This window comes from Ruditapes philippinarum, unplaced genomic scaffold (genome assembly GCF_026571515.1).
Source record: "Ruditapes philippinarum isolate M1 unplaced genomic scaffold, ASM2657151v2 ctg5545_1_1_1_1, whole genome shotgun sequence".
Taxonomy (NCBI): Eukaryota; Metazoa; Mollusca; class Bivalvia; order Venerida; family Veneridae; genus Ruditapes; species Ruditapes philippinarum.
In genome coordinates, this window is record NW_026852818.1 from 988 (window position 1) to 24226 (window position 23239).

At 30.6% G+C, this 23239-nt stretch overlaps 2 protein-coding genes and 1 long non-coding RNA gene across 3 annotated transcripts; all 3 read right to left on the reverse strand.

Annotated features, from left to right (window-relative positions):
* Positions 1-387: 387 nt before the first annotated feature.
* On the reverse strand, positions 388-10158 carry LOC132725363 (pre-mRNA-splicing factor 38B-like). The gene is made up of 6 exons (XM_060710469.1): positions 9975-10158; positions 2611-2679; positions 2135-2185; positions 1683-1907; positions 894-964; positions 388-426 (listed from the first exon to the last, which is right to left on the reverse strand). Exons 1-6 carry the CDS (start codon positions 10055-10057, stop codon positions 419-421), a joined length of 507 nt encoding a protein of 168 aa, XP_060566452.1. The 5' UTR covers positions 10058-10158; the 3' UTR covers positions 388-418.
* On the reverse strand, positions 7168-8919 carry LOC132725354 (uncharacterized). The gene is made up of 2 exons (XR_009625039.1): positions 8750-8919; positions 7168-7684 (listed from the first exon to the last, which is right to left on the reverse strand). It is a non-coding gene; the product is annotated as an uncharacterized LOC132725354 (long non-coding RNA).
* A 2085-nt stretch (positions 10159-12243) lies between the features above and the next one.
* Positions 12244-21556, reverse strand: LOC132725387 (cilia- and flagella-associated protein 300-like). The gene is made up of 7 exons (XM_060710492.1): positions 21400-21556; positions 19230-19311; positions 18194-18266; positions 17016-17179; positions 15215-15387; positions 14365-14431; positions 12244-14040 (listed from the first exon to the last, which is right to left on the reverse strand). The coding sequence occupies exons 1-7, from the start codon at positions 21495-21497 to the stop codon at positions 13909-13911; spliced, it is 789 nt and encodes a 262-aa protein (XP_060566475.1). The 5' UTR covers positions 21498-21556; the 3' UTR covers positions 12244-13908.
* Between the last annotated feature and the right edge of the window lie 1683 nt (positions 21557-23239).

The following is a 23239-nucleotide window of genomic DNA, read 5'->3' on the forward strand; positions in this document are numbered from 1 at the left end:
GATCTATGTTACAATGTACACAGCTGTTGTAAAATTGTGAAATAGTAATTTTCATTGTCCTTATATAAAGTTATTCTGCTGTATTATTAATTTGTTATAAATATGTCTGAATGTTATATCACTGTGTATAAATACTTGTTTGAAAAATATAACCCAAGCTATTATAAGCTTATTACCATTATTTTGAGTCAATCTGTCAGAAATATTTATTACAAATAATATCAATGTAAACGCATGTTTTATATAAATTTTCATAGATATTGGTCATGTTTTAAAACTTTTATATTTCATTTAAGTATGATAAAAAGTCAAAAATAGAAAAGTCGAGTATGTAAATGTTTGACTAGAACAACAAGATAGATTGAGATCATACCATATACTCCTGGTCCAGCCCATCTTTTCTCGTCTTTTCCTCTCTTTACTTTCCTATAACAGTTGTAACTTATAATTTGATTTACATATAATTACTAGTTGTCAATTATTGTAACATCAATCTATATCTAATGTAGATATTGCTGTACAAAGTTACATCAGTACCACTGTATTCCATTAATTGTTGGACTGATTTCCAGTTTAATATTTTGGTTATTAATTATTTAAAAAACAAAAGCAATTTCTTGCAGTTGCACAATGCATTTTCTTGATATGGACATAATCAAACCAGACAAATTTGGCTTTTAATAACATTCAAAGCATGGATACAAAAATATTGTTCAGATACTTCTACAACTTTTGTTATTCAGTCATTTGATTAACTGCTCAGATATACATGTATAAGTATCATAGTTACATTTAATATCCTGTAATACAAACAAGTGAATAAACTGTTATATGATGAACTACATATATAATAACTGTTGATCGTCCATGCTTATCAATATTTAAATGTGTACCTTTTTGGCAAGTCTTCGAGCTCTTTCTCTCTTCAGGTGTCTCTGTGGCTTTTATTATTTCTTTTCTTCTCCTACAAAACATGCATTACTATACCATTTAAAAAATAAACATATTTTTATATACCAACCAGTTATTAAGAGTCTATTTTTTTAACTAATATTTCAACTATAACAAAAAATAAATAATCTAACCTGAATAATGTTCAATGGCCTTTATATTGTTGCTTTCATGTTCACAGTTCCATAAATTATTTTAACTTGCATATTTCTTTGCCAATTACACAATCTATCTTTACATGCCTTATTTTGACTACTTTTGTAAATGACATAAACATAAACAATTTGTATAATCTGCAATTCTCCATATTGCCATCATTTCACAAACAAAGTACCATAACTCTATTTAAAACAGGTTTTAATTCATAATGAATCCTAACAAATGTACTCCATGAAAAATCTCTGAACAATGATATAGTAGATATACCATGCTATACACTAATTTACATTGATGAATTCTGACAAGTTTAATCTCATTTCAATCACAGAATGCAAAGAAAGTCAAGAAAAACTTTTAATGACAGAAACTAAACTATTAATCATGCTATACAAGAATGTGGGGTACATAATAAAATATACCTTTTCACTAAATATCATACATACATAGAAGAGGGCCTTCTTTGACATTCTTCAAAATTTAATTTTAAACTAGAGGTAATGGAGGACAAAGAGAAACCATATGTTTAATTTTGATAAAAAAACGTAAATTTTGTTGAGAATCAAATAACAAACCTCATTTCTTCTTGCATTTTATCATCGTCTTCGTGATTTAATCGTGATGATTTAGATTGTTTTCTGTGGTATCTATCATCTGTATCTGATGAATCACTATCACTATCATATTGCTTCTTCTTTCTCTCTAAAGGTGACCTTGACCTTTGTTTCTTTTTCTTCTTGTCTTTCTTTCTCTTTCTATCCCTTGATGGTGATGAACTTCCTCTTTCTGACAGGTCATTCCTTAATTGATTAAATATAAAAAAATGACATGTATACTATCATTTATAAGGATGCCTATGGTTTATCACGAGAAAAAAAGCCTGAAACCTGAAAATTTCTACTGTGGCATCCAGTTTTTAAAAAAAAAATATCTATATTGTACAATTTGTCTCCAAAAAAAACCCCAAAAAACAAAAAAAAACCCTTATATATTTAAATAAATTCATATGCTTTAATGAACTTATTACCTTTTTTTCCTTTTATGTGAAGATCTGTTTGAATCATCTGATGAATCTGACCTAATAAAAGAACAACCAAGAGCTACTATATAACAGTCATATAGCTCTCAAACTTTTCTGATTCATAAATATAAATATGGTGTCCTTATAGTTTTACAGAAAGTAAATAATTTTTTACTTGATTATTTCAATGTAACCAGTCACTTAAATACATGTATGTTTGATTTGTTTCATCGACTTTAGTTTTCCTATAATAGCCCATTTGGTCAATGAATCTTTTTTTTCTTTTGTATTCTTCAATTTGTAAAATCATGTGTGATACCTTCCTATTAATAACAATACCATCTATAAAACTGTCACATTATTAATGGTAACTTGCCCAATTTGGCATTTTTTAAAAGACAACATTGACATCAAAGAAGTATAACATTCCACAGAAAAACTTAATGAAATAAATGTTAATGTGGAAAATGGGGTTTAAAAACCTATAATGTGCCTTCCTTTGCTTTGATCTTGAGCCCCTGTCCTCATAATCTTCTGACTCAGAGTCTGATCTAAAATAAAAGTTTCAATGACATAACTTAAAAGAAGAATCATTAGTGTCATTTCCTAAAGCTAGAAAGTTATATTGATAAAGTAATTCAATGCCTTAAAATAAAGAAGATGTAGTATTTTATTGTATACCTCCAGATGGAAAAACTGATCTTTATTTTTCAGCAAATACAAAGAATACATATTAACTTAAACAAGAATACATATTAACTTAAACAATCTTGAAGGAAGGTAATTTAGAATATGGTGCAATGATTTCTATTAAGAAGGGGATAAGTGAACTGTGGCGAATCATTATCAATACACTGATAAAAATTTTCCAGACTATCAGACAACAGGCTATTCTTACCAGTATTTTTTCCAGTAAAGATAACCAGTTGCAAATCTCACTGTATAAATCATTATGCAAAAAGGTCTGACATATGATAGTTTTAACAGTTAATTTGAATATTTTGGTGTCAAAAGTTGTGTTGAAGTGTATATTGTGACGAAGCTAAGATCCAAAGCTTTTCATTGGTGTAATAAATTTTGAAATCGAACATTAAATTACAACAAACGAGCGGTTTAAAAACAGCTTAATTTGTGTTGTTTTAGCTTAAGGGATATCTTTTTCACTTGAAGTTGAGGGAAACAACTCGTATTTTTTACTCGATATACCTAGGTTATTTACGTAGTACTTATCAAAACTGTTTATGGGTGTATTAAAGTATTGATAACTTACACATGTACAAATGTACCAGTTAAAATGACTATTTATAAATAAAGAGAACATTTTATTTCACAAATATACACAAACATACATTTATTGATTTAATTTAACCATTTTACAATGTTAATAATTTAAATTACATTTTAATAATTATTTTGAGGTAAGGCTTATTGTGACTTATCTGGTGCAAATTGTCACTAAAGAGTAACGTGTGGCGAGTCATTATGGGGTGAATCACAATTATAAGGGCCAATCACTATAATTAATATAAATTCAGTCCAACAATTCAATGTATTACTGCATCATAAAGGCATTATACAGTCTATTTCAAGATCTAATTGTCTTATCAGTTAAAGTCAAAGCAATCAATGCACTTAACAATTAATAAACAAATCATTAGTGAGCCACCATGGCACCTGCAATCTCACACCACTCATTTTGGTTATGAGACTCAGTCTCTTGCAAGTCAGCATCATGTCTTTTAAACACAGACTCTAATGAATGATTAATTTGACATCAGAAACATTTATAAATTTTGGTAATAATTTTTGACGAGGCCCAGTTCAACCCACAGGAAAAATCTGTCTTTATTTCATTAAAAAAATCTCTAAATATATAATATAAACAAGGGATACAAGTTGTGGCCTCTCATCATCAGTTGGGTCCGTAAAATGCATTCGCACATGCAAACTATATTAAAATATCCTCCATTCCATCAAAGTTATTGTAGGAAATTAATATATATGAACCTGTCAGTACCCAAGTTCTACTACAAACTCTTCATTAAAACCTGTAACATCACAGGAAATAACTAACTTCATTTGCATTATAAATCATTTACAAGTGTAATTTTACAAGCAGAAATTTTAAGAATGTGTGTTAAAATGAAACAAGAAAGGTTATTTGTAGGTAATATCTTGTCCATACATCAAAGTGAGGCATTTTTTTTAAATTATCGATTTTTTCATTAATGTCCAACAATGAAAAGGAAAAAAAACGTCACATACTGAGTTGTTTTAACTTTTTCATGAATTGAGCAATTTTGAGTTGTATCCTCAAGGTACTTTATACCGGGAGGTACTTTGTACCAGGAATGTCCAGATATTACAAACAATACTTACATAAAAAATTTCTTTTGTATGCCAGTGTTTTTCACATTAATTTCATACAAAATATAGCACTTTTTGAAGAAAATTCAAAGTTTTAATGACCCTATTCACATAAATGTGTTTTTCGTATGAAAACCAGTAATATTGCTAACAATTTGGACCCAACATGATATTTTGAATGTGTGTGCAAATGCTTATCAAATTGTTACCCTTTTACTGTGTGATAACTGTTAAATATTGAATAGAACTTTAGTATCATTAACAGTAATGGACCATTTACATATGTTTTTAACTTTTTATTGATTGCTTAAAAGTCATTCCTGGTATTAAGTACTTAAAAACAAAAATGGCTGCCACTCATATGAGGGGTAATGTAACGATTCGCCACACTAACGATTCGCCACATAACGATTCGACACAGAGTAATAACGATTCGCCACAGTCAAATAACGATTCGCCACGTGTTCAAATACAAACTTTTTCACACCTGTTTTCAAAGCTGCATGTCCCAGATGAATCCAACTATTTCAAGAGAAACAGTACTTGAATTTGATTTATAAGAACAATAAAAATATTCAAGACTTCATTAATAATTTTATATGTGATCGGCGATTTTTTTACCGTTTTAGCAGAATTTTCACCATATTTCTACTACGTTACCTATTCAGTGAGGGCTATTTTTGCATATTTTGACCTCTTTTTGCTGATTTTGCTGACATACATTAGTTATACTAAAACAGCTTTTATTGAATAAAAACACATGAAAACCTAATATGTTATTACCAAAATTACATTACACATTGTAGATAAGTTAAACTTCGTTATTTATGTAAACTGGAAAATTATACGAAAAACATCTTTTATTGAATAAAGACACATGATAACAAACATATTTTATTACAAAATATATATACACAGTGTAAACTTATATGTTAACATTTTTTAAAACTTTACCCTGGAAAAGAATACTATACTAAATCACGGATTTAAATTACAGGGATCGGACACTCCTAGTAAACCTATATAAAACGTTAAAATATCTTGTCGCGCGTGTACCTGTACACTCGATATTGGGAAACCGATCAATAATTTTTAGTTTATCGGAGTTAAGCGTAAAATACCTGCGCTAAACTGATACCTTCTCTACAAAAAGTCTTGTTGTTATTCTATTTATTATCCGATTTTGAAAATTAAAAGACACATTTTAAGAAAATTGATTCTATATTGCAAATATCAATTTTTATTGAAAAAAATATATACTCTCTGTCCATACCGACGATTAAGAAATTGAAAACGATGAAAACCCGAAGTAATTTACCGTTAACTTTTCGGGTGCGCAATTGATACTTACAGTACAAAAAGTCTTGCTGCTTTACCATTTATTATCCGATTTTGAAAATTAAAAGACACATTTTCAGAAAATCGGCCCCTTATTGCAAATATCTATTTCTATTGAAAAAAATATATACTCTCTGTCCATACCGACGATTAAGAAATTGAAAACGACGAAAACCTGGAGTAATTTACCGTTAACTTTTCGGTGTGCGAAATTGATACTTACAGTACAAAAAGTCTTGTTGCTTTAACATTTATTATCCGATTTTATAAATTAAAAGGAACATTTTGAGAAAATTTGTCCCTAATTGCAATCATCTATTTTTATCTTAAAAAATATATATGTTCTGTCCATACCCACGATTAAGAAATTAAATACGACGAAAACTCGGAGTAGTTAACCGTTAACTTTTCGGGGTGCGAAATTGATACCTTCAGTACAAAAAGTATTGTTGGCGTATCATTTATTATCCAATTTTGGAAATTTGTAGATTATATTTGAGAAAATTTATTTTTTATTACAAATATAGGTGTCAATTAGATAATAATATATACATATATAATTAGCCCGTCTCCCTTCATACCGACGATTAAGACAAAGCCGTGTACAAACGGTTAAAATCTTCTTATTTTTTCAAATACAACATTAAACTTGATTTACGGATATTTAAAAAAATACCATTTCAGACTATATCACGGCTTCTATTATTTAATGAGCGAAGTTGAAGTTGCTTTTATTAAGGGATGTACGAGTAATAGTTGGATTTGTACTTTCCTGATGCAGTTATTTTCCGTCATATCGTAGAACAATTCAACTATACATGTATTGTTTTTTGGTAAGCACGGGCGTTTACTGGACTTTTTTTTCAATCATATTTTAAATACAAAAACAGGCCCTATTATTTCTTTTGGAAGTCATTATAACATTTTTGGGATCATTGATATTGATACAGGCATTCACAGTTTGAGTCGGTATTGAGCGGTCGTTTTTTATCTGGTAAGTGTAAATTATTCATAAACACCTCATTAAAATTAACGTGCCTAAAACTTTTTAATTAAAGAATAAATTTCTTTGAAGTTTCTTGATTAAAGCAGGAACGTTAAAATTCAGGTAGTAAGTGTTAATAACAGTACTTAAGTATCAATGCTATTACCAGCACAATTTTGTGTTCTATATTTTACTATTGCATGGTACTTGTCTATGTTAAGATGGCTTATTCAAATGAGGATTTTATCAATTTTTCTGACCTAGACCTAAATTTGCTTTTGGGGGATTTTACAGAAAGTGAGTACAATAATAGTGACAGTGATTTTGAATCATACAATATGAAACAGTAGATTTTTTGAAAACATTTATTTACATACTTGAACACATTTTTAATTTCTTTCAATTATATATGTAATTATTCATACAAATGTATGAATTTCAAGTCATTTGAAGATTTCATGTATGTGAAATTGTCATTTGTTATATGCCTTTTACAGTTCTCACGGAATTCACTAAATATCCTTAATGATTCATTTTCCACAAACTCATCAAGATCAGTATCTGGACAATATCTGTAAGGCTTGTCAAGAATAACAAAAAAACTCGTCAGCATGACATCCATCACTGTCAAAGCACTCAACTCTTTCTAGAGGTGTTTCATAACTTTCTGTAGTACCATCATTAACGAAGAATGTGTCACCATGCGATTTTGATAAGAGGTCTTCCGCCAGAACATCTGCTGACAAATGTTGCTTTCAGTTGCTTCCGTGGTTTCTCTCGCTTCATTCTTCTACCAATTTGTCCTTTTTTTCTTGTCATGATTGTATGTTGATATATCACCAAATGATTGTACCAGGATCAATAATCTGAAAATATATATAAAATACCCATAAAATTGAACACATACAAATCAAATATTGAGAAACATTGATGAAGTAAAATTAGTTTTTTCACTTTTAAAAAATTGTTTTTTCTGCAGTGAAACATATTTTCACTTGTGTCTTGCAGGAATATTTTCTTCTAAATTCAGCCGATATTTATTTGCTTTGCTGCAGCCCATTTATTTTCAAGATTTTGAATCCAGCTTCTGAGTCAGACAATAACACAAATGAGTTTGTTTGACAACCCTGTTGACAACTGATTTTGCTGTCCCTGATTGTGTTTCAGATTTATATGCAAAATACATGTACAGCAACCAAAACATCACTCATGCCATCTGTAATATTTATATCCCAGCTCAAATTAATTTAATGCTGGTCATATACTTATCATTAAAATGAAAAATTCAAGACTTCACTCCTATTTCTTTAAGTAAATTTTGTCCAGGATTTCTACATGTATTTTGAGTGTTATTGAATCCTCCATGACGTTCAGGAAAAGGGTAAAACTTAAGTTATATGAACAGAATATTAACAATTAACTTAGATGTAATAAACCAAAAATAGACAAATTTCAAACTAAAATTACCAAGGAAGTTTGTAAGAAATTCCCTAATTTTTACTTCTGTTGCACTAATCACACAATGGTGATAATAATAAGAACGAATTTTTGAACAACAACAGTTTTCCCTTCTATGAAATGGGAAGCAAATTTCGAAGATTTTTTTTTATTTATGCGGCCATCTTTGAACGAGGGGTGATTTAAATCTAATGTTGCGGTATTCTACAGCCATATTCTAAGAAAACCATTTATCTGACTGCACAAATCAATACTATGTTAGTATAAACATTACAATTTAAACATAAAATAAATTCCTGTTTTGTCATATTTGGGCAGCAAAATCAGCTTATTTTCATTCGTGTTCACCGCCATCTTGAATAATTTTACCGTTAAGATAAGCAAAATTACAATACTAAGTTTCACGGCAGTTTGATTGTTTTAGGAGATAAATAAAATAAATACTTAATGTAAACATATTCAATAATACTTACTTGACAAATAGTGTGTACCAAAGTTGTATAAACAACGTAATCAACAGCAAAAACCGAGTTTTATTATCAAATGTTTACACATGACATCCTCGGTCTACGCCATTATTTCATCTTCTTCCGGTGAGAAGATCTCGCGCATGCGCGCGGCCCGATTTAAAGCCCCATCGGAAGTGTCCCATCCTTGTCAATTAAAGTCCGTGACTAAATCAGCTGTTATTGAATAGAAACACATAAAAACATATTTCATTACCAAAATGACAAAAAAGTTTGTTATTTCTATAGCTCCAAAAAATAAAAAAATAGCTTTTTATAATATCTTTTTTTATTATTAATATCTCAACATTTTTTATTTCCAAAATAACATAACACATTGTTAACAAAACAAAGTGACAAAAGCTACATGTAGTAGTATCAAATTGTGCAGTTGTTCACATGCATTGTCAGAGAATTAAAGGATTATTTCGGCGTCAATTAAATATTTCTACAACAATCCTAAGATGATTGGCTTGTTTAAATTAAAGGTGTGACAAATGTTTTAGATGTGCGTTCTTTAATCAATTATCGTAAATCAATTTTCGCAATGAACACATGTTTTGCAATACCCATTTTTTTTAATATTTGACATATATATATTATATAAATTGACATATATGTTTACGATTAATACATATTCAATATTTATTTCAACATATAATTACTTTCTTATAAATGTACTCCTGTAATAATGTACGTTACTTTGATAAAAAAAAAAATCCACGATGGGGGCCTTAACTTCATATTACTTGTATTAAGAAACATTATTAAATTATTGTCATTGTCAAATTATTAAAAAAAGAAAAAAGTTTGTTGATAACTAAAATATCATTGTTATAATCATACTGTGGTGAATCGTTATTTAACTGTGGCAAATCGTTATTACTCTGTGGCGAATTGTTATGTGGCGAATCGTTAGTGTGGCGAATCGTTACTAATTCATATGAGGTTATTAACAGAACTATCTTTTTGAAGTATAGTTAAAATTTCTTTTGGATGATAGTTATTTTTATCAAAAAATGGTACCTTCTACAGAAAATAACTATTTTATCCTAGATTTTTTCTGTATTATATGATGGTAGGCCTAATAAGGCTTACACTCCCGGTAGATAGTACAACCAGGATACTCGTATAGATCTATGGCCTTGCGCCTGTGGTTCGACCACCGTGGCACGCTAACACAGTTGTGTACCTGCAATGCTTGTGCTTTTTCTGATAATTCCTGTCCCTCGATCTAGACCTCCGTTCATCTCTATATTTATCTTTGCGTCCCATAATGTTTAAATTTCAATTTTTCGACAAAATAACGTTTATCAGAAATTTCACAAAAGTCTTGTTTTACAAACGCTTGAAATAAATACTAAATTCCGTCAGGGAGCTAAGATTCCGTCTGTCACCGTTACGGTTATAGGTTGAATAACACTAAATACTTTCTTTGTCCATAATGTGATAAGAATAATGAAAATTGTAAAATTACCAAATTATTATTGACAGAATTTCAATTTCGTGTGAAATTACGCAAGTAGGTAAAAATAAAAATAGCTTTACATTTTGTCATAATTGTGTTCAACTTTATCATGCAAAAGTAATCAATAGTCAATGAAGCAAAGCGGTGGTCTGCTACCTCTCAAGTTTGAGCCATACTTGGGTCGTGAACATTATTCCTCATATGTCACCAGTACAGGTGTGTTCCAGCAAGTGGACTGGGATGTGATGTATATACTTAGTTGCAAGAACTAGCTAAAATACATGTAAATATGTTTAAACCAAACTGACTAATTAATAAACCATATGATCCGCGGATGCATCTATAAACATTGAATGTTTGGAATGTATTGATAGCATTCAATCTTTAAAAAGAGTGGGGAAGTCTTTTTGTTTGGGTAAAATTTATTTTTCATCATCAACATTTTTCATTATCATTATTGGTCAACAATCATTACAAAATTCAATCTTTTGAAATATATTACATGTTCAACAACAAAAAATAGTCTAATGTCTCTTTATATTTATTTGTGCTCAAACAATAAATAATCAATATTCAATTATCATTTTATGAATATCATTGGTATAGAAATGGCCAGTTTTTTGTGTATAGATGCATGGTTAACAGCATATTGTTTTAACAGACATGGTGAAGGAGGTGTAATTAAGTTATTTTTCTTTAGCATGTTATAATTTTGGTTTGAGGTTGAAAAAAAAAATTAATCAAAGCACTTTTCATTTTCGTTCTTTCTTAAAAATGTAGTTTTTATAATCTATAACAAGAACTGTCGGAGGACAGCAATGCTCGACTTTTCGATAGAGTTGTCACAGGGATGTTTTATTGGGTATAAAAAGGGGCATTAATATGTAAATAAGTAAATCAGAGTTGTGGGACCTGTGCCAATCATGTTAAACAATCACAGTGAAAATGTATGTTAAGTTTCATTCCATTTCCTTCAGTAGTTAGGGAGATACCAACTTACAAGCAAAAAGTTAACCATGAGCGTCATTGAGTGTAAAAAGGGGCATAAATTTTGAAATAAGCAAATCAGAGCTGTCCGATGACAGCATGCTCTACAATTAGAACAGTTATCAAAATAATGGCATTGGACTAATGGAAAGGACAGGGATTGAATACAGGTCTACCTTTTGACAGAGTTATGTAAAACTTACATGTAAACATTAACCAAGAGACTAAGTAAAAAAAGGGGGAGATAAATCAGCCTAAATACATGACACAGATATGAGTGCCATTCAGTGATCATTATTTATGACCACAAATATACATATAAAGTTTCAAGTTTGTATCTAAATTTTTTAATAGTTTCAGAGATATGCAAAACTTGCATGTTAAACTTAACCACGAAACGAAGATTTTTTTTAGTACAAAAGGGAGCATTCATTATTCAATCAAAATACATGGCATTGAGATGTGACCTTCAATTATGACCCTAAGTACATGTGTAAAGTTTCAAGTAAATATCTTTGATAGTTTTTAAGACCTTTAACCTTTAACCAAAATTTCTAAGTTTCAAAGGGGTATAATTCTGCAAATATTGCATACAGAGTTATGCAACTTTGCAAACTGATGTACATTATTACTATAAAAACGTATTGTAAATTTCAATTGAATATCTCAAGCAGTAATTGAAATATTTGACTTTACAAAAAACTTTAACCAACTTTAACGACAACATGGAGGCGACTGCAATAGCTCTTAACATTCTTCGAATAGTCGAGCTAAAAACAGTGGAAAAGATGCACTCATCTTCCATAGCATGTTTCTGTAATACTCCCAGGCAAATACCCTTTACCTTTAAAATATGCTGTCCAAATGTTGATATCAAATATTATACAAAATTTAAGTGGACTTTTCATTAATAAATTCAGTATACCAGTACCAGGAATAACAAAAATTAACACCTTGTAATTTTGATAGTTTATTTTATAATGATCAATATATATGCACATCATAATACACACTATATGACGTACAATGTGAGGGCAATAAACCAAATTTATTTCATGAAATTCACTGTCTACTCAATAATCTTTCTACTGGCATGTAAAAATGGAAATTGATGAAAAAATCTTTCATTTTACACAATAATGCATGACACTTTATAATTATTATTAATCATTCAACTTTAGATGAGTGGGCATTTGAGCTTCTATACACTCAAAATTAGAACCAACACGTACCTATAATTTCATGACAAGACATAAGGTTTTCAATTTGGAATTGCTCAGGACAATTACATCCTTTTAACTATTTGAAACTACCTAAATACATTCAATGATCATAAAAACATACAACAAATACACTATACTCTCTCAAACTTTAACAAAGGACTCCCAATATTTTGTAAAACATGCGTTTAAATATTTGTAAAACATGCGTTTAAATATTTGTAAAACATGCGTTTAAATATTTGTAAAACATGCGTTTAAATATTTGTAAAACATGCGTTTAAATATTTGTAAAACATGCGTTTAAATATTTGTAAAACATGCCTTTTGATATCGAGTAGTTATATATCATTATGTAACCATCAATGTGTATGAAATTTTTAAAAGGAAGATTACAGATGTTTGAAGCTAATAACAAGAGCTGTCGGTAGGACAGCAACGCTCGACTATTCTTAGTGCTTGATAGTGAAAAAAAATGCTTGATACAGTTACCTCCTCCTGTTTACAGGTTGGGGTCATGATGGTGAACATGTGTGCAAAGTTTCAAAGCCATATGTCAATGGACTTTGAAAATATTTGAACTATTACAAAAACTATAATGTAAATTCTAAGTCGAAAAAGGGGCGTAATTCTGTCAAAATGCTTGATAGAGTTACCTCCTCCTGTCTTCAGGTTGGGGTCATGATGGTGAACAAGTGTGCAAAGTTTCAAAGCCATATGTCAATGGACTTTGAAAATATTTGAACTATTACAAAAACTTTAACGTAAATTCTAAGTCGAAAAAGGGGCGTAATTCTGTCAAAATGCTTGATAGAGTTACCTCCTCCTGTCTACAGGTTGGGGTCATGATGGTGAACAAGTGTGCAAAGTTTCAAAGCCATATGTCAATGGACTTTGAAAATATTTGAACTATTACAAAAACTTTAACGTAAATTCTAAGTCGAAAAAGGGGCATAATTCTGTCAAAATGCTTGATAGAGTTACCTCCTCCTGTCTACAGGTTGGGGTCATGATGGTGAACAAGTGTGCAAAGTTTCAAAGCCATATGTCAATGGACTTTGAAAATATTTGAACTATTACAAAAACTTTAACATAAGTGGTTAAGCCGACGCAGACGCCGACACTGACGCTGACGCCGACGCTCGGGTGACTACAATAGCTCTACTTATTCTTATCGAATAGTCGAGCTAAAAATTAAACTTTTTACACAAAGAGTAAGACTTCATACAAAACTATTTGCATTGATTCATTTAGAAACTCTTAGAAATATAAATCATGCAGAACAAAACGATACCACACATAATTATACTCAAATTATCTTGAGAAAAATATACATTGTCATAAAATTAAAACTCAGTATCCAACAATCATCTGATCTAGAATATTTTCATTGAATGTTGCTGCTGCAGTCCTAATATCCATGCTGTACAGGAATTTCATGAGAGATAAAGTTACTTAAATATTCCACCAGCAAATACATGAGATAAAACTATGACATGTCGTTTAAATGGGTCCACTATAAGATAGGAGAATGTCTGATCATGTAACTTTCTATCTGGAAAAAACAGCTCGCCTTCTTTATCCTACAATATAAAATAAAACAAGTTCATTTTATAGAAATATGTGAAATATGATGATGAAATATAATAACTATATATAGCCTATGTTTTATATAAAAAAACTCCTGAAAAATTTGATTATTTGTATGATTAAAATTTAATGGCGTTTCCTATACTGTGAATAGAATTTTCTATTTTTTAACAAATCAATTTAACGTTTAAAAAATCAACCTACTCACATGTACATGTTGAAATGTCATTATCAACACATAATATTTGACAACATTTTTTTCGACAAAAAATCAGAATATTTACTTTATGACAGAAATTTTAATTGCATGTACTTACCATGGCCTTAAATTTGAACACACTTGATGTTATATTTAAAAGTTTTGTATCTGCATTCTTTTGAACACTGAAATATCAAAAATTACTTGTTTTATTATTCATCAAATTCAAAATCATTTAAATGTGCATACCAGAAGTATACAAAACTTATACACATGTATATTAAAATGTTAAGAAATGTATAAATAATCAATAAATTTGACAGCATGATTTACTATTTACATCCCTATACTTTCACCTGTTTCCTAACACATTATTTTAGAATATTTGGACATATCATGGGTTACTTCTATGGATAGCCAGTGTCATGGACTCGCTTAAATTCCTTTATTTGTTTCCACCACAGTATTTTCACTGTTCATAATGCTTATTAGAAAGTCCTAAGAATAAGTACACAGCATACTGTTTTAAACCATTGAAATAAATGTAATTTGTTTGTCTGGTTGTTAGTTTGGGAGTTAAGGACTGATTTAAACAAATATTTGGCCATATCTCTGCTGTCAGTCAATTTAACTGTCTCTCCTGAATAACTCACCAGCAAGTAACCTACTTAAATAAACCAACATGATTTCTGAATCAGCAGTGAGAAAAAAATAACCATTAGACACAATGTCTGAGATCAGTTGTCATGCAGAATTTTTGCCCAACCTAAGGATAAAACTAGAAACCCCTGGATTACAAATATAAATTACTGATACACATGGGAAAAGAATTACAAAAACACTTCATACAAATACTTCACTCACTCTTATATCTTTTCTTTGACAACAACAAAAATATTCCACAAAAATAAATCTTAGACACCATTACAAAATTTTAGAAGTATTCAATATTTAGTTATGATATTAACCTGATAAGATCTTTATACAGTGATTTTGTAATGTCCAGGTAGGCATCTATCGTGTCCTCGTACTGGCAGATCTGTCCTCCTAGACAAATATGTTTGAACAAACAAAACAAAAACTGTGATTTTTCTGATTCATTGTATACTTCATAATGGTCTGACTCCTCACTCAGTAACATCTGAAATTAGTACATTAGTTATATATAATCAAAATATAGATTATAATCCTGGGTCTCCTGTTAAACAATGACTCTGTCCAGATGATCTCTATATCAAAGAAACAGATTTTGGATGGAAGTTTGTGTAAACTGAAAGGGTTAAACAAATTGAAATAGATCAAAGAGACTATTTACCCAAGACTTCAAGTTGCATTCTTGGTTTGATGAAAGCCATTTCTCATAAATATCATAATTCAAATTTGCAATGGAAACATTCATATTTTGCTTGATTTTTTTAAATTTTATTTTAAACAATTTAACCAATTACTGCATGTGCATTTTGTGAAAAAATGGCTGTTTTCATTGAAAAGTCTCCCGTTACAAGTTCAAATTGCTATAAAACTATAAAAACTGCTTCAATACTAATCAAACTTGGCACAAATGTTGACTTGACCATTGCCTTTGTAACAACATGCTCAAGTCTCAAATTGCCTGATACCATGTCAACGAGGGGACAACTCAAAATTTCCAAAAATCACTATTTTGCTTGGTTTTTCCATCAAAATTGATTTCAAAGTGCTGCAACTTCTCAATGGATTGAGATAGAGTCAAAGGCGCTTTTCAGTGTTTGTAACAAGTTACCATTATGATCGACCTGGGTCTACTTTTAGACTCTCACAAATCAAAAATTTTCATGGAGATGAGGTTGGCTACCGCCCCCTTCAAACCCCCAAAACAGAAGGGGGCACATCCCCCATTTGGCAACCCCCTGATGTATCTTTTGGATATGGGGCGGCGCCGAAAAAGTGGTCACTTTTTTTAACGACATTTCACAAACAAAAACAAGTGTTGGGGGCCTAAATAAGGCATTTTTTCACTATTTGAGACAACAAAAAGGGTGGGGTGTGAAAAAGGCGCTAAAAGGCATGTATATCGGGGTAATGGGTTAATTTGTACAGAAAGTTTCGGTAAGCAACCAGTTTACTTAATATAATGCCTAACTTTTAGACATTAGTATACAAAAATACATGTACTGCCTCTGATTTATTAATACTGCTGAATGTGTGTGTGAGGTGTTTGTCCTATTCTAATTTTAAATTAGAGCCTAGCTTGTTTGAGGAATCACGACCTCAACATGCTGATACAACCCTTAACTTGCTAGAACCAACAGTGATTGACCTTTGTCATCAGAGAAGAGCCAGGCCAGTCTGCACATCTGTGCAATCTGAGCAGTCTCTACACTGTTGGCCGGCTTAACTTCAAATTTTCATCTTGATATCCCTAACATTGAAAATGGACACTTCCAAAAAGGTGGACAAGTCCATTTCACAAACTCAGCAGATTAATGGTTAATGAAATTGAGCAGTCATTATAAATTAGAGCCTGCAGGTTTGACTGAACCAATGTTCTAGGTTAAATAGAAGGCAATTAACACCAACTTTATATAACCAGATTATATTATAAAAGTTGGTGATAACTGCCTTCTAATAACCTCAGTAACTGCAGAATAGTGTGACTTTATTATTATATATTAGTGACATAGACAAAATATGGAGAACAAAGTTTTTTTTTATAAAAATACATACCGTAACAGCTATCAGAAGAGAAATTTTCTATCAAGAATACCAAGACTGGAAACATACACTTACTTTTCTCAATTCATCTGAGATGGTAAAATCTTCATAAAACTCATCAAAACATTTTAGAACATGCCCTGATTCCCTGACAACTGTACCATACAATTTATCAAAGAATGACATAGACAATATGGAACATGGCACGGATTCTACACCCACTGATTCAGCTGCAGTACCTGTAATGAAGATAATGTCTTATTTATATTAGTTACAAACCTATATCAGTACTTTCTCGGTCCTGCTCTAAATTACTATATAAATTTGAGCAAATTTATTTCATCTTAGATCATATTATCATCATCATCATATTTTCACTTCTTTATTAACATGATATCATAAGAGCAATTTTTGCATAATACTGTAATACATTTTAGGCAATTATGAAGATGGTAAACTCTTGCCTTATGCTAGCTAAAATTATGTTATATTTGTTCTCATAGTCTATGGAATATAATATTAATTTGGCGGTAATGCTTGTTACATCCTAAATAATTCTTTTAAAAGCAATCAACAACCTGAACTGGAAAACAACAAATGCATGTCTATGCATTATTATCCACTATTTATATGGCACATGCAACACTACAAAGTACAAATATTTTAAGTATTATCAACACTGACTATTTATATCAGCTGTCAAAATAGCTTCATTTTTTGCAGAAGTCTACCAACTAAATGTACTTGATAAGATAAGATAAGATAAGTTTTATTTCAAGTCAGCAAGTTTTCAACAGTACAACATAAGCTCTGTTGAAACTTTGCCGACTTGAAATAAAACTTATCTTATCTTACATTTAGTTGGTTGACTTCTGCAAAGAATGAAGCTATTTTGACAGCTGATATAAATAGAGTGTTGATAATACTTAAAATATTTGTACTTTGTAGTGTTGCATGTGCCATATAAATAATGGATAATAATGCATAGACATGTAAGGGCATGTGAAAATTTTTAGGCTAAGCAACCTAAGCCTTCTTCAACTGTGAACTAATTTGCAAGTTATCTAGTTGGAAAATAAAAGCATTGAAAAAAAATAAAGAATGCTACCTTATCTTAGATTAGTTTAAGCATACACTTTTATAAAGATATCATTACTGTGATACTGTGCAAAATGTCAGTGTTTGAGAAAAACACTTCTCAAACATACACAATTAGGGTTGACAAAGCAAATAATAATACTAATCATACAAACCTACTGCAGCAGAAGTCCCTTTTCCACTTGGAACTTTCAAAGTTGAAGTAACAGCAGGGTCTCTCATAAAATCCTGTGTAAAGTAAAGATAAACTCATCATTGTCTAAAGAAATAGTTTAATCTAAAAAAAGAAAGAGAAAAAGTATTGCCATTTCATACTAAACATGTATTAGTGATGAAATGGTAAGTAAAAATTCTGTGTTTTGACAAATTAAGATTATGAACAAAGTTGAGAGAGGGTCATGATTTCCATGAATGTTATTCATGTACATGTATACTAAACAATAGGCTAATTACCATCCTATTTAAGAAAACTGCTTGAACTGAGAAGGAATTCTAATCTAGTTTTTCTTCCGTAATTTAAAAAAAAAATCAAGTAGATCACAGTAAAATACCAGAGGACAGTAATACATGTATGTGCATTTTTATCAATTTTTTGCACCTTCCTATGATCTGTCATGAAGTAAATGAATCAAAATAAAATAATTAATAATTGTTTGTTTGTTTGTTTCATTTTACGCCTTTTTCCAACAGTATTTCAGTCATATAGGCGGGTAGTTTCCTAACCATCGTTCCTGGAGAGTTACACCAGTACTAGACTACCTTCCTCCGCGCTAAACTACCAAAGCATCTCCCGGGGATCGAACCCACGCCAGAGAGGTAACTGGATTAGAAGTCATCAACTCTAACCCCTCGACCACGGAGGCGGTTAAATAATTAATAAAATCATGTGTAAAATATTGTTATATAAATATACATGCATCATATAAAACCCTTTGATATGTCATACACAGTTCACAGATACCAATATAAAAATATAAATAAATTATATACTTTTCACTTTTAATATTAAAATTATTATTGTAAAAATCGTTTTTGTAACTTAAAGTAAAATGCATATACATGTGACACAGTTAATCCCTTCCATAGATAAAATTAAATGAAACTTTGCTTTAACTGAAGGGATACAAGTACAAATTACATGATTATTGTTGTTATATGGCCATTGGGCATTTAAAAGCACTATTTTCTTACCAGAACAAATTCATCTTTTTGATATGACTGAAATGGTTGGTCAAATGTGTACATCTGGGCTAATAAATTCCCCTGCATACCCCTTAAAATAAAATGACGTACATTAGTAATTTGCATGACTAATTATGTAAAAGTCAATTGGAAAGACTTGTATACTGTGCTCCTCTTAGTTCACAGTACTTAACACTTTGAAACAAGACAGAAAACAACAAATGAAACTTATGCTACAAAAATTGTCTATTAATCAATAACATGTAGGTATTTTCTGCTGTGTGACACCAGGAAACAACAACATGTTTAGTCAAAGTCAGTTTTAACAGACCAAATGTAGACCATATGTCGGCCATTTTGAAAATAATATGTCATCATTAAAATCGCGGTAATAGTGTTACATTTCAGTTTTTATTGTTTCAGTTACTAACATTTCTACATGTTATATAGCTTAAGGTCTTCAGCGTACCCGTTTATATACTATGACATGAATGCCCCATCAGATGAAAACAAAAATGTTAAATAGCGGCTTATAAAGTTTTGGAAGCCAGAACTACATCACAGGAACTTGAAATTCTATCAAATAACCAATATCAATTATAATATACAAATATACCGTTTCATTCCTTGTGTTTTTTTTATAGTACTATATAGTACTATAAAAAAAACAAAAAAACACAAGGAATGAAACGCCTTTTCCCCACCCGAACATAATTTACGCCGAACAAATCAACAAAACAACAGATCAAAATATTCTATCTGGCCATTTCGATAAACAATACATAAATGCATCAAATACCACCGATAACTTTTTAAAATCGCGTAGCTGTGTAGGAATTATTCAACATTTTCTGATTATTTCCCGCGATCTGAGTTTGTCGCCGACTCCATTCCGTAACGTCACTGGATTTTGAATCGAGGAGAATAATATTTATTAAAATTATTTTTAATAAGTTCCAAAAAATAACAGGTATGTATAAAACTTTTATACAAATTATTCTATGTAAATAGATTTAAACATCTTCATGTAAAACCTTTTTAACAAATTACTTTTATAAAAACATTTGAAAGGGAAACCCCAAACATGAACGGTAAATCTTTGAAAAATACTTTCGTTTTAAAAAAAAAATTGAGTACTCTATTTGATATGGCCCAGCAAATAAATTCAGCCCTGTCGTAAGAAATAAATCAGTCATTTGTTCTAGTTTGACAGTATTTTACTTGCAAACCTGTTATTTTTGGAACTTGTTAAAAATAATTTTAATAAATATCATTCTCCTCGAATCAACATCCAGTGACGTCACGAAATGGAGTCGGCGACAAACTCAGATCGTGGGAAATAATCAGAAAATGTTGAATTATTCCTACATAGCTACGAAATTAAAAAAGTTATCAGTGGTATTTGATGCATTTATGTATTGTTTATCGGAATGGCCAGATAGATTATTTTGATCTGTTGTTTTGTTGATTTGTTCGGCGTAAATTATGTTCGGGTGGGGAAAAGGCGTTTCATTCCTTGTGTTTTTTTATAGTATATAGGGGGTATATTTTGCATATTATCGTTAATAGTGATAGAATTTCAAGTTCCTGTGACTACATGTTATATTGCTTAATCTTAAATATTAAAATATCTATACTTTGTAACTCAAAATTTATTTTTTCAACAAACAAGAACATTAAGAAAATGATGATTGTTTCAGATGTTTGCGCAAATTTAATGGACTATTGGTGTTTTTTGCAGAAATTTGTAAAATTTTGTTCTGTTTTACATAAAAATCTCGAGATTTAAAATATTTTTCACAAAAACTTTGTTGTTTAGGTGTATGAATAAAATATGTCAATTCTGGTCACATGAAAATATGCCATTACCTAATGACGCAGAATTATTGATGTCGAGTATAATGACTTAAAAAGTACATGTAGACTACTGTATTTGAAAATATATTTATCTAAAAACAACCGTTTTTCCTCTGATTCAAAGGGAAAAGCATTAAGTACACGTTAAATAATAAATGGGAACTACTGTGTAGTGCCTTACATTGTGACGAGTCGTCAATGGGGCGAATGGTCATAAAATTTATAAATTTATTTTATATCAATAATTATATGATAATCTAATCTATCATAAATCTTTACAGACTTTGATAAAAATTTCGCATCCCCACGTATGATGTGTTACCATTTTGTTAATAGTTCTTTGTTATCTCTATCTTCTAATGTTGGAAATTTCTTTCCTTCCGACACGTGAAAATGGAATTTTTGTTGTCTGTCCTCCATGTTGTAAACAATTTCGGAAGACCTCAACTTTTATCCGTATCCTCATTATCTTGGATTATGTGGCCCGACAGCGGGTTATCGATTATGCAAACACGACTTTAATAAAGCCGTGGTGTAATGTACAGGCAACAATGATAAATACATTAAGCTTTCATAAGTCTTAATTTTAATTGAAGTAATTTAGTAAAATACGGACCGTGACCAAAACCACACGTCAGCATGCCACGCCTTACGACTTTCGCTGTTATATTCAATATTAATAGATCTATACCAGTATAATCTACCAATATTATAGAGCTCTGGCAAAAAAATATCAGAGTTTAAAGTTGCGCCTCACCTTAATTATGATTCTATTTCGAGATTGGGAAAAACCATTGCAACGTCAGGTAAGCCTATGTTAGATAGTTACAGTACAGTACGTACAGTAAAACGTGACATAAATTCAAACTATTTACCGCACGATGTTTTTTTATTCGCGTTTATTTTCGTCTACCAGTGGAGCCAAATATGGACTCTACTGTATAAATTTCGTGTCAGTTGCGTAGCTGTACGTATGCATATTCTGTCATACACATGTACACACAATATCCATAAAATTATCACTTGAATGGAAAAAGATGAAGAACGTACTGTCTTAAACACGTGCAGACATTGCGAACGCAATATGAGATCTCGGGCGAAAATACATTTGTACACAGGGATATACGTTTTCACTTTTGGAACAGTTCTAAATACAGACATACGGCTTTAAGCAATTGAATTCTATTTACTGTATGATTGTACCTTATACATGTGTGCATATGTTGCTGTTTATACAATATACATGTATGTATATATGCATGTTATCCCAACACTTTAATTGTTGCTATTTCTCAAATATATAAGCTATACTTTTTAAGTTAAGAAATAGTTACCCTTCATTCTGTTAATACATAAATAGTGTCACTCCATTCCAATCGAACGATTCCATATGTCTTTATTGCATTAAAAAAGCATTCATGCAAGGCTAATTTGTCAACTCAAAGCAATCAACGTACGTAATGTTGTTAACTGTACAATTGATACAGCTAGTGAGCGGTCATGGGTTCTTAGTTAAAGAGTTTTAAGTGCACATTTCATACAATTAATTTATCGGTTATGTATCTACATCTGCTTCTATCGCAACTACTCGGCCCTTTCAGTCAGTCTTCGGATAAGGTTATTATAGATAATAGCTGAGGATGTTCCGATTGCTGCTTGTGAGATATTAATTAGAAATTCAACTTCAGGAGTATTTATGCCTAGTAAAAGGTAGAAAATTATATAAAATAGCTTTAAACAAGTTCTCCTATAACGTACTTTAGATATCGCCAATTTACGGGCGTCACCGTGTTTCTACGAAATTTTGAATTAATTTAAAAGCGGAAAGTCATTTTAAGTACATTATATCTGCACATTTTGCCGTGACTGTTTTTTTTGTGTGTGTGTGCAAAACATTCAGTAAATTTGAACGTTGAGATTGCAGTAGACGATGTGGTGAGTTAATTTAAAGATGTTTTTCTAATTTATCAAATTGTAGGAATGAAAGTGCAGTCTGGAAACGTCACCATTTTGAACCTGCAGGCATACCAAAATGGCGACGTTTCTTTTTGATAACCTTAAAACTTAAAATTCACTTCGATTATTGTATTATACCTATCCGGAAAGTGCATTAAGTGCTAGTGTGTGTTTGTACATTTTTTTTTTTCATTTGTAATTATACA